The sequence below is a fragment of the Antechinus flavipes genome, chromosome 3, assembly GCF_016432865.1.
Source record: "Antechinus flavipes isolate AdamAnt ecotype Samford, QLD, Australia chromosome 3, AdamAnt_v2, whole genome shotgun sequence".
Classification (NCBI taxonomy): Eukaryota; Metazoa; Chordata; class Mammalia; order Dasyuromorphia; family Dasyuridae; genus Antechinus; species Antechinus flavipes.
In genome coordinates this window covers 83,439,226-83,452,488 of record NC_067400.1, presented here as the reverse complement: position 1 = coordinate 83,452,488, position 13,263 = coordinate 83,439,226, and the positions used below count along the sequence as shown (strand labels likewise).

The 13,263-nt window shown below is 35.3% G+C and overlaps 1 protein-coding gene across 1 annotated transcript in view; it reads left to right on the top strand.

The window, feature by feature from the left end:
- Positions 1 to 13,263, top strand: part of CDK15 (cyclin dependent kinase 15) — a 136,347-nt gene that overhangs the window by 76,140 nt on the left and 46,944 nt on the right. The window contains exon 12 of the mRNA XM_051983770.1: positions 9,214 to 9,353. Within this exon, the coding sequence (XP_051839730.1) occupies positions 9,214 to 9,353 (140 nt within the window). The remainder of the gene's footprint in view (positions 1 to 9,213; positions 9,354 to 13,263) is intronic.

Below are 13,263 nucleotides of genomic sequence, written 5' to 3'. Positions count from 1 at the left end.
CAAGGCTACTGCCATAAACCTTTAAGAGCATCCAAATTCTAGATATGTTCTGTAGCAACCAGCTAGTATTTTCCACAGTCACTTGAGATTGAATTGAATTTTACTGTTACACATATTTCTTCTTCTAAACTTCTGAAATGAGACACTAAGATCTTTATACACATAAGAAATTTCAAGTTACATATATAATTGTAATAGTTCCAAATTTTAATAAGCACTGGATGCTGTCACTTCTGAAATTTTAGCCAGGTGAAAGAGTGTCATGTCCTCTGAGTTGGTATTGGAAGGAAAGGTCCAAGTCAGGATTCTTTCGAAATTTTTATTAATGAGCTTTTAATAATAGGGCAGAACTTCTTTGTCTTGCTAAATACTTTTGACATGAATCTTATGGGATGTAGGAGTAGGTTCCACTCCTGATTTCGCATCATGTAGCCTAGCAGGAAGGCTATCTGAGGACAGAGTTGATTATAGTGATTTATGACATAATTTCATGACAGCCATATTTTTATGCCATTTTTTTAGTCCTAAAGTAGAAGGTACTTCTACTCTTTGTACAAAATATTCCAGAAGATGATAGTGAGAAGTTAATAGAAAAAGTGATGGAAAAAGCAAGATCAGAAATTTATTCCTAGGAGGATTTACTTTTTTCCATAAGTACAGCCATAATACATATGGGTAATAACATTTAGAGTGAATATAGTACTTGGAGGGAGCTAATCAGGTCAAGATATTAGCCCATGAAATTCCTTTAGGGTTTCTCTTGCTGAAGGCTTTCTTTTCATACCATGAAACATAGAAGAGAAGCATAAAATAAAAAAGGAGAAGCACAGATCACTAGCATCAATAATACACACTGATCCTTCGGCACCTAGCACAAGATTCACAAATACACTCTTAGAAAAACTCTTAAAGAAACATTCAAATTATGGGGAGAAGAAAAACCCTAGAACCCAAGGCCTCATGGGATAGGGACAGGATGGGATGAGAGGAAGAAAGAAACCCTGATCCACCTCAAGTTTGCGGCTGGGAAAACCACAGGAGGGAGAAGGGAAGTGGATGGAACAAAATTGAAGAGGAACTCACCTAAGTGCAAAAGCTTGGTTGCCTGAGGTGTGGTGATGGAAAGCATGCCATTTGTTAACTTGCTAATTATTCTTACTATGTGCTAAACCCAATTGTTTTTATACTCCCAGAGTGTAAGTATTGTCAGTACCCTCTAAATTTGGATACCCTTGGGCAAAGCTTTCATTGTCCCACTCTAGTTTTGGCTCCACCTGTCCTCATCATTGGCAGTCACCTGGTAGAAGAGATAAGTGCATATAGCAATGGTTTGTAAGAGTAAGTTAGGAATTATTGTAAAGAGTACAAAAACTTTTATGTGGCATATCCCTAGGTGAGATGGACAGAATTGAAACTTAATAATAAATAAGTCTTTCCCTATTTATTTTTTCTTTTATTTTTCTTTCTTTTATTTATTTTTTAACTTTCATTTTTTTAATTTCAAGTTCCTAATTTTCTTTCTTCTTCCTCCCAACCTTTGCTACCTATTAAGAAGGCAAGCAATATAATGTCAGTTACATATATATATATATATATGAAATCATGCAAAACATATTTCCTTATTAGCCATGTTGCCAAAAATGAATAAACAAATAATAAAGAATATAAAGAAAGTGAAAAAATTCTTCAATTTGCACTAATGCATCTCTGTCTGGAGGTGTGTAGCATTTTTCATCAAGGGTCCTTTGAAATTGTCTTGAATGATCATTATATTGATTAGAGTAGCTGTCTTTCATAGTTGATCATTATAATATTGATATCCTGTGTACAGTATTCTCCTGGTTCTGTTCATTTCCCTTGCATCAATTCATATAAGTCTTCCCAGATTTTTCTGAAACCTTACCCCTCATCATTTCTTTTAGTACAATAGCTTTCCATCACAATTATATATCAACCATTTTCCAGTTGATGGGCATTCCCACAATTTCCAATTCTTTGCCGCCAAAAAGAACTATTAAAAATATATTTGTACATATAGGTCCTTTTCCCTCTTCTTTGATCTCTTTGACATACAGACCTAGTAGTGGTCTTGCTAAGTCTAAAATTATGCACATTTTAATAGTTACCTCTTGGTTTTAGTTTCAAATTGTCTCCCAGAATGGTGAGACCAACAATGCATTAGTTTTCACATTCCCTCCAGCATTTGTCATTTTATCTTTTGGTCATGTTAGCCAAGCCCATGGATGTGAAGTGGCTTCTCAGAGTTGCTTTAATTTACATTTCTTTCATCAGTATTAATTTAGATCATTTTATGTAAATATTGATAGCTTTGATTTCTTCTCCTGAAAACTGCTTTTCATATCCTTTTACTATTATTAATTGGAAAATATCTCTTAATTTTATAAATTTGTCTCAATTCCCTATATATTTGAGAAATTCGGTCTTTATCAGTGAAACGATGTAAATTTTCCCCCCATTTCCTGTTTTTCTTTTCTAGAGTTCCCTAAATATTCCACTACATCATCTTCAAAGGATAGTTTTCTTTCCTCATTGACTATTTTTATTTATTTTTTTATTGCTTTACTGTTATAGATAGCATTTCTAATGGCAATAATGAATAATCCTTCATTCACTTTTGATCTTAATGGAAAGACTTCAAGCTTATCCCCATTACAGAAAATGTTTACTCTTGGTTTTAGATAGATATTATTTAAGAAAAACTCCACTTGTTCTTATACTTTCTAGTGTTTTTAATAGGAATGGATGTTGTATTTTAACAAAAGCTTTTTTCTGCCTCTATTCATATAATCATATGATTTTTGTTGTTTTTCTTATTTATATGGTTAATTATGCTTTTAGTTTTCTTAACATTGAGCCAATTCTCAATTACTCACAAAAATCCCACCTGGTCAAAGTATATCATTTTATGATATATTGCTTCAATCTCCTTGCTAGCATTTTATTTAAATTTTTAAATCAATTATTCATTTCTATTTATTCATCTTTCTTTCTTACTCCTCTACTCCCTCCCTCCCCCACCCCCTCTCTCTGTCTCTGTCTCTCTCTATCTGTCTCTCTCTTCTCTTTTCTCTTTTGATCATTATCCTGTCCCTCCTCAAAATTCTGCTTTCCTTCTGATCTCTTCCTTTCTTAATCCACTCTCCCATTTAATACCTCCTCCTTTCCCACTTTCTCTTATCCTCTTCCTCTTCTACTTCCTTGATTTCTATATCCAGATGACTGTGCAAATACATTCTTGAACCAATTCAGATGAGAATGAGATTCAAGCATTGTTTCCCATCCCCACTTTTTCTTCTCCATTATAAAAGCTCTTCTTTGCATGGCTTTTATAAATAAGTAAATTTCACCTCTTCTTCCTCTATTTTCTCCTAGTGCATTCTTTTTTCTTACTCATCCATTTTTTGAGATCATTCCAACATAAGGGATTCACTTCTCTATTCTCTGTTTATGTAGAGCCCTTCTAACTGCTTTAATAATTAGAAACATCTTAGGAGCTACATGTATTATCTCTTCATACACAATTCAACCTTATTGAGGCCCTTATATTTTTCCTTTAATGTTTACCTTTTTATGCTTCTCTTGAGTCTTGTGTTTGAAAGTCAAACCTTTTATTTATCTCTGGTATTTTCATTAAGAATGCTTGAAAGTCTTCTATTTCATGGAATATCCATTTTTCCTCCTGAAGGATTATATTCATTTTTACTGGGTAGGTTTTTTTTTTTTTTGGGGGGGGGTTCTATTCCTAGGTCCTTTACTTTCTGGAATGTCATACTCTAAGCACTCTGATCCTTTTACATGAAAGCTGCTAAATTTTGTGCGATCCTGACTGTAGCTTCATGATATTTGAAAAGTTTCTTTCTAGCTGCTTAAAGCATTTTCTCTTTGACCTGGGACCTCTGGAATTTGAGTATAATATTCCTGGGTATTTTCATTTTGAGATCACTTTCAACAGGTAATCAATGGATTTTTTTAGATTTTTATTTTACCCTCTTATTCTATGATATTGGGTAGTTTTTCTTAATAATTTCTTGAAATATGATATTTAGGCTTTTAATTTAATTATGGCTTTCTGATAATCCAATAATTTTTAAATTATCTTTCCTCAAACTATTTTCCAGGTCAGTTATTTTTTCAATGAGATATTTCGTGTTTTCTTCTTTTTTTTCATTCTGATTTTATTTTATAATTTCTTGATGTCTTGTGAAGTCATTAGTTTCCACTTGCTTAATTCTAATTTTTAAGGAATAATAATTTTCGTTGAGCTTTTTTACCTCTTTTTTCCATTTGGTCAATTAAGAAGTTATTTTGTATGGTTATTTTTTGTGCCTCTTTTAGCAAGTTGTTAATTGTTTTTTCATAATTTTCTTGCATCATTTTCATTTTTTCCCTGAGCCTTTCCCCGACCTCCACTCTTATTTGATTTTTAAAATATTTTTTCACTTTTCCAGTAATTCTTATTGGGTTTGTGGCCAATTTACTTTTTAAAATTTGAGGGTTTGCTTGTAGCTGTTTTGACATTATCTTCTTTTGAGTTTGTCTTGATCTTCCCTATCACCTATCACCATAGTAGAGATAATTTATTATTTTATATAATATATATAGTGCATATTATTATTATATGTTATATTTTAGAATTGTTTGGAGGGGAATGTTATAAGAACTTAACTGTAGTGCTTCCTCTATTCTGCTATCTTGGTTTTCATAACTATTTCCTGATTAGTTGAATCAGAAGTTTTATAATCATTGGTTGTTAGTTATTACTTTTGAAATTTTGGCTAGTTGGAATATAACTAAAGTACCCTGCAATCCTTGAAATGATAATGGAAAGAAAAGTACATGGTAAGATTTCCCCTCCCCCCATTATTAATGAACTCTGAATAATTGGTTTGATGTTCAAAGGTCTTAACAAGCCACCTAATCCTATCTTGTAATTTTAGATGTTAATAGGGGACTGACCAGTCAGCCCAATCTTTATTCTGTTATGCAGTGTGCTCTGTTGATATAATCACTATATAGAATCCAGAACACACTCAGGTATTGTTTCTGGTCTGCTTACTACCCAAAGAAGACCTTTTTGATTAGATGTTTAACCATAACTGAGAGTATTTACAAGAACAGAACATTTTTCTTTTTCTTGAGTGACTGTATTTAAGGGAGGAAATAAGGACTGCCAGATAGGGATAGATATCTTGGGCTTTTTCTTTTCTACATGAAACACTAACATGTGGCCCATAAGCACATGGCCCTGCTGTTGTTTTCATTTCTCTTGTGTCTATTCTTTCCCATTTGGGTAAAGGAGTGTTTAAGATATAATGTATCAGACTGCAATCTTACAGCTTCAAAAAGAAAGAAAAATAAGTTGTCAATGGGCTAAGCACTAGAATCCAGGCCAGGGTTTGTGATCTACCAGATCAGCCAAATTTAATTCTGGTCTTTTAGGATTACTTCTTAGATTAGGAGGTGTGTTCTTTAATGTTTTTGACTTGATCCCCATTCTAATATGTTCTCCAAAATAAATCACCAGTGACTACCACTCCCAATCATCAAACAATTTAGCTTTTGCAAAAAGACAACAATCTCCTTTATACCTCTTTGGTGTCTGGGGAGAGTGGATTAATGTATAAAATAATTTCTATAAAACATTTTCCCCACCAAGTTAACTTCTGAATGTGACATAGCCAATAGATAAGACCATCTCTGTTGTAAGATCCAGCATCATGACTATGAGGATCTGAGGCTGGCTGGAAAACTATAAATTCTGGTTCCCAGTTATCTGGAAACTCAAGCTGACATTTTGAAGTACATAAAGTCATGAAATACATAAGATAGAGTATAGTCCGTTTTCAATACTTCTTCATCTAAAGCAAGAAAGAGTAAACTTTCTTTAAAGTGACTTATCCAAGACCTAGCAAGTTAAGTGAATGGTAGGGCTGATTTTTAAACTAGGACCCTCTGTCTCCAAATTCATTATTTTCACTATTCCACATTGCTTACTATTTCTTCACTTGTCTAAAAAGTAATGAATGGATGAACTCCCAAAGGATTTTAATTTAATGAACTACTTGTAAATAGTAACTAAGTAAGTAGTAAGTAGAACTAGTAAGTAGTAACAAAGTAAGTAGGAAGTAGGAAGTATTTTTAGGGCTTCCTCATTTTTCCTTGACTATAGAATGCTTTTTGGGTTCCTTGAACTCTTTTTATCAGTGGCAAGGCTGAATGGAATCTATGAGTATGGTTAGCAGAAAGGGGACTGATAGGAAGAGAAACAAAAATTCTTGAGAAAGACAACAGTTTTAGAGAAAAGGGTTATAGAGATAATAGTCTAGAAACTGAATTGGTAAGGTTTTAAGATCAGAATCTATCCACCAAAAGTAAAGATTTAAGAAAGATTTATAGGAATCAGAGTCTGATCAAAACAATTGAAAAATACAAAAGCAGGGATTGTCTGAAATCAAAGAAAGACTCTCTAGGCTTTAGGACTGCCCTCCAGGGACTTTAAAATCAAGTTATGGAATAATCTCTATAAGAAAGTGGCAGACATCTTTCCTTTAGATCAGAGAGAACAAAACTGTGTATTGATAAAACATAAAACAGAACTGATCCCCTTGGGACAAATCAGATGATGTACTGTTATGGAATTTTGCTTCTTTTTTAAAAAGCAAAGAATCTAAAGGGTTACCTTGGTGGACTGGCAACCTCAAAGTGACAAAGACCTGATTTCAAATTCTGTATCTAACACAAACTGACTGTGTGACTCTTGGGAAATTTCATAACCTCTCAGTGCTGTGGACAACTCTCTAAGAATATAAGGGGCAACTGCATCAGTAGAATGAGTTTTCTTATCTAGAGGTTATAGCAAAGGTACATTAATAATGAAGTTCTTTATGGGGAGCTTTCTCTCACTTATGCAATCACAATTTTGGTGCCATTCTATCCCTTATACAGAGTGCTATAATTGGTGGTGGGGAAGATGTAAGGATTAAGTCAATTATAAAATGGCCAGTAGTTCTGTGAGATTTCCATCTGCTTCTCTAGTGGTGGTGGCAGATGGTGACAGAAAAGGAGGCTAATAATACACCTGTAGATATTAACTTACCCTTTGGAAATCTAAGTATCTCCAAAAAGACATCGGTGACCCTCCAGCATCTGAAGCACAATTGTCTCTCACATATGGGATTTGGCCACATGTCTTCCTTTTGTGTTTGCCCCTGTATGCATGTCTGCAAGGTATGCCCACAGACCCCATGGTGTAAGTATTTGTTTGCATGTGTTCCCTCAGCTTATGAGGGGCAATGTCCCAACAATATTTTTCTTACTGTGTTTTTTTAATGACCTTGCTTTGGCTTTGAACTAACTGTACCCTCTGGCTAGGGAGGAAAAATAAAAACTTCTTTAAATAAGAGAATTTTGAGTGAATTGAGACCCATAGAGGACTTTGGACTTTGCTATAGTTTCTCTGAGGGCCATATATGCAAGAGAGGGTGAGGGGGTGACTGAGGTTGCAGCATCGTATATGTTATTTTCAATGCTCCTTCATCTAATATGGGAAAATCATTATTATAATATATATAATACAAAAAAATGTCAAATAAGTTCATGATTCTGTTTCTTTATGCTCAGTTGCAACTTCCTTAATCTACCTGTTGTTTGTTAAACTGAACTTTGCCTGTAACACATCTACAGACAAATATTATGGGAGTAGCCCCTAGGGCAGTACCCTGATATTCATTCCTCAGGCCAGTATACTTCCTATCAGACTATAACAAGATCTAATGAATTAGTATTTGTAAATTATAATCCTCTCTCTATGGACTCAGTTTATGATGAAAGAGAATGTTTGTTAATTTATAAATTATTACATACATACAGAAGGGTCACTTTTAATGTGGCTTTGAGATGTGGCTTTTATAGTCTCCAGTATAACAACTCACTTTAGTTAACAACTTCAGTATGGCAATAGCATAACAACAACACTTAAAAAGCTGTTGGATACTAAGAGTTTAAGATTCTCTAGCTTAATAGGTAAATTTTATGTGAGATGATGTAATCTGATTTCTTTGAGCTAAGGCTTCTGACATCACTAAAAGAGGGATTCCAGGAAAGGGGAAAAATATTTAATTTGTCTTCCATATCAAAATAAAATAGAAATCTGAATCCTAGGATAAAAAAGTTGCTCTAACTTTGTTTACTTGTGCATTTGCTAAAGTATTTCATTAGGATGAAAATTAGTTTTAGGTAGTCCGTGGCTGAGACTCAGAAGTCAATGAATGCTTAATAATTTTGACTATAGGATTCAGCAGAGTTTTCCTAGCTTGGCATTCAGTGATTAAATTTATCTGCAGATCATAGTGTTAAATGTACAAAAATAATTATATTCCATGAATGAAGTATACACTTCCAAAAGTTATAACTAAGTATGAATATCTAACTCCATACAAGGCTGAGTTAACAGTGGATGTGGACCATCAAGGCATTATACATAGAGTTCTAATTATTTTAGTGATTCCTCCTGCAAGGAATGTGTTTTGTAAACCTTAATATACTGTAGAAACATGTACTATTATTATGTTTTCATTATTATTGCTCTACTCTATCATAGGGGAAATAAGATGATTTCATTACTGATCTTCCCTGGGATTTGTATTTCAGAGGCACTGTAGATTTTACCTGGGATTTGCCATTGGAAATTTTCCCCTGCTCCTGAGTTGGGCAGACATGGAATCTGCTGACCCTGACAACCTGTGCCAGGACCATCTACTTAATTGGGTTTCTGACCTGGTACATGTTCTATCACACTGCAATCGTTAATTATAGATTTCTGTTCTTATAATTATAATCCTGTGTGCAACTCAGTGCCCAGAGACATGGAGAAACAAAATGGAATAAAAGAATAAAGCTTGTCAACTTCTTCTTCTATCTCATTAATAGGGTAGGTAAGGATTTGGTTGAGGCAATAGAGAAGAAAAAGGGATGAGGGGCTATTTTCTCACTTGCATGTTAACTAATCCCTGGAAAGTTCAACTTAAAATACACACACACACACACACACACACACACACACACACACACACACAATCTTCTGAATCTTGCTGCCTCTTACTTTTTAGGTTTTTTTCTCCCTTTTGCTAAGGGATGTTTCTTTTGGAAGGAAGGTCTCTAGAGAATCTTCATTTTTCTCTCCTATTTTTTCAGGTTGGGCAAAATTCCAGGAGCTGAAGACCTAGCCTCTCAAATGCTCAGAGGCTTCCCAAGGGATCGGGTCTCCGCCCAAGAAGCTCTTGCCCATGATTATTTCAGTACTCTACCAGCCGAGTTATACCAGCTTCCAGATGGTATGTAAGTGTGTGAGTGTGTGTGTGTGTGTGTGTGTGTATGTACACACAAACTATTTTTAGATGCTAAAGGATTAGAATATGTGCAGGAAAGAGACCTTCAAGATGAGCCTTCTTGGGAGAGCCAAGATAGGGTCCACAGCTTGTTGGATTTCCTTATGAGCCTATCAAATTGAAAGTAGTGATGGAGTGGGGCTAACAAGGCTCTACTGAGCCATAATATCCAACATGCTTTCAATTATAGTCTGAACATTTCATGCATACATTTATATCCAAGAGATGGAAAGATGCCTGAAAGTTGCTTTGCTAAGGATATCGGTAAATCAAAACCAAGTTTTCAGACTCTGACCCTCCCCATTTTGTGTGTTTACATATATACATATATATATATATATGTATATGTATATTATACACTGCATATTTTATACATATTATATCAGATATAAACATTATACATATGGCATTCTACATATGTCCATGATAATTCCATTAGGAATAACAGTAGCACATGTTTTTGCAGTCCTTTAAAGCTGATAAAATATTTTGTATACATTATCTCTTCTGATTCAATCCTTGTGACAATCCAGATGCCATTATCCTCTTTATTCTAAAGATGAAGAAATAGAACCTAAGAGAAATTAAATGGCTTGCCCATGACTCAGATTTTGAACCTAGATTATTGCCTCCAAGTCTACTACACCATCCACTGTACTATACTGCCTCATTGTTAAAGGATTCATGATTTCCTTAGCATAACTAACTCTTTCACTGATGGATGTTGAACCCTCTGTGCCTTATAAGACAATCTTCATTAGCTTCTGTAGGAAAAAGCATTTGTCACCTGGGAACCAATCTTCAGGTGATGAATTTCTCCATGACAGATAGAAAAAGCCACCCCTCAGTCCTTACTAAAAGAACATGTTAATGGATATATGGTAAAATAAATATCATAAAGACTGATCTGTGATGTCACTAGCATAGGTAACTCCCTCTACCAAAGTATATTGGCACATTTTCTGTAACTTCAAGTCTTAGAAAATTGCCTTGAATGCCAAGAGATTAAATATTTTGCCCAGGGTACAACAGCCAGCATGAAAGGCCGGACTTGAGTTAATTCAGATCTTCAGGGCTTCAAGATCTGCTCTCTAGCCACAGCTGTCTCTATATGTTTTTGTTATTCACTTGTGAATAACTCATGCCATTCTCATTAGGGTCATTAGATAATGTAATGGTTTGCCATCTCCTTCTCCAAAGCATTTTACAGATGAGGAAACGGAAGAAATCAGGGTTAAGTGACTTGTCCAGGGTCACACAGCTAGTAAGTGTCTGGGGCCAGATTTTAACTCGGCTCTTCCTGACTGCTAGGCTCAGCATTCTATCCACTGAGAAACCTAGCTACCCTAGTTACTTCTCTATTATGGTATACTGATAAAAAGCATAATATAATTTGCCCTTTTGGTGAATATATTATAATACTACTATGTATCTATTTATATATTTATTATATCTAGAGAGGAAAGATAAGATGAATAAATGCAAGTTTTTTATTAGATTAAATTATACTACTAAATTGCCATAGCCAAGGGATGGGAATGGGCACCGAGTGTGGGACAAAAGAGGAAGAATCCCTTTTGGAAGGTACATCTAAAATACTTTGTAAAGAATTTTCTCTGTTGGAGTCACCCTTCTTGACCTATAGTCACAATCTAACTCTCGTTTACACATTGAATTCTATGGTTTAAATTATTTTAATTTACTCTGAATGACTTTCTGTTTCTCATAATTTTATCTTTTGTTTTTTATCACCCTATTCCAAAACCTGAAAATATCTTAAACTACTACTGAGAAGAATGTCTAGATCCTGGGGGAGAGAGGGGTGAGAAAAGGACAAATGACCCTCAGGAATGCAGGTTTAGGAGGAGGTTACATTTGGTAATGTGTGATCTTGGACACCAGCTTACCATTCTTGAAAAAGAGAGTCTTGAATTTCTTAGGAATGGACTTGCTGTTAGAAGATTTAAATAGGAATTTTGGCTCCCCCCAACGTAACTAATTTTGCCATCTTGAATAAATCCTTTTGATTGGCTGAACCTCCATTTAAATTTAAGTCTCCATGTAAAATAAAGCAAGAAAATAAATTTGTAAAATGTAATTATCCTTATGAAGGAACAGGTAGGTAGTGCACAGTAGAAAGAGTGCCAGGCCTGAAGTCAGGAAGACTCATTTTCTTGAGTTCAAATTTGACTTCAGACATTTACTGGCTGCATGATCCTGAACAAGTCACTTAACCTTGTTTGCCTCAGTTTTCTCATCTGTAAAATGATCTGAACAAGGAAATGTTAAAGCACTCCATTTTTGCCAAGAAAACCCCAAATGAGTGAGAACAACAATATCCTTATCAAACATAAAGACAGAAATAGACATTTTAAATGCTTATTTGAATAAACCCAAAGATCCAGAGATAAACATTGAACTTTTCAAAACCTTAGGTTCCTTATCTGTAAAATGGGAATGATTATTCTGGTAATTCCTACCTCACAGAGCTATTAAGAGGAATGTGCCTTGCAAGTCTGGAAGTTTAATATATTTATTTGAGTTTTTTATTATACAAACACTCAGGGAAATTAATGGTGGGACCAGAGGGAGTATTGATTCAGGGAATTGTCTGTATGGAGAGAGGTGAGTCTGAACTGATTAGAAGAGGAAAAGGTCACAGTTTGGTGGAAGGAGTTTTTAAAGTATTTCCTTTTATTCTTGTCTTATATGTAAGTACTGTGCCCTTTTCTCATGTGTCTTCACATGCTAGGGCACTCTGTTGACTATTTAGGGAAACAAGGTCCACTCCCCATCCTGGCACTTCTCCTCTGAAGCCCCACCTCTACCCATTAGTTTATTATGCTGAGCTTTTCTAGGGCTCTTCAAAGAAGGCTTTCTGGGCACCCATCTCTTACCTAGAGGAGGGTAATTAAGAGGAAACTGTCACTGTCCAATCTGACACATTGTTTGAAACTTTGAGTTTTTTGATTTTCCTGACAGATCCCAAACAGAGAAAGTGCTAGACAGCTTCTATGTCTTCCAAATTGCTACCCTCACAGAGAAGCTGGGTGCACACGTGCTTGTGCCCACCTGTGTGCAAGTATGTGCATGCGTGGCCTGATGTGTATAAGCACATGCTCATTTGCCAGAGAGAGATGGAGACAGAGAAAATGAGGGAAGAAAAAACAGACAGAGAGAAGAAATGACAGAGACAGAGATAGACCGAGGGACAGGGGAGAGACAGAAATACAAAGAAAGATAAGGAGAGACAGAGGGTGAGAGAGAGAAAGAGAAACAGAGTAACAGACAGACTGAAGAAAAGGGAGAGAGAGAAATAGAGAGAAAAAGACAGAGAAAAACAGAAATATAGACAAAGGGGGGGAGAGAGAAAGACAGAGATAGAGAGGAAAATAGAGAAATAGATGGAAAGCCAAAGACAGACAGAAAATGATAAAGGGAAAGGGGGAGAAACAGATATACAGAGAGAGATAGAGACAATGACAGAAAGACAGAAACAGAGACAGATTAACAGAGGGAGAGGGAGACAGTGACAGGCACAGAGAAAAACAGGGGCAGAGAGAGATGAAAGAAAGGAGAAACAAACAGACACAGAGACACAGAGACACAAAGAGACACAGAGACACAGAGAAATGGAGATACAAAGACAAGGAGAGACATAAACAGAGAGAGACAGAAGTAGGGAGAGACAGAGACAGAGAAACAGAGACAAAGAGAGAGGCACAGACACACACACACACATACAGAGAGAGAGAGAGAGAGAGAGAGAGAGAGAGAGAGAGAGAAAGAGATCTGCATTTCCCTTTCTGTTCACCCAGCCACAGAGCACAAATCTACTTTGACACTTTTAGAAAAA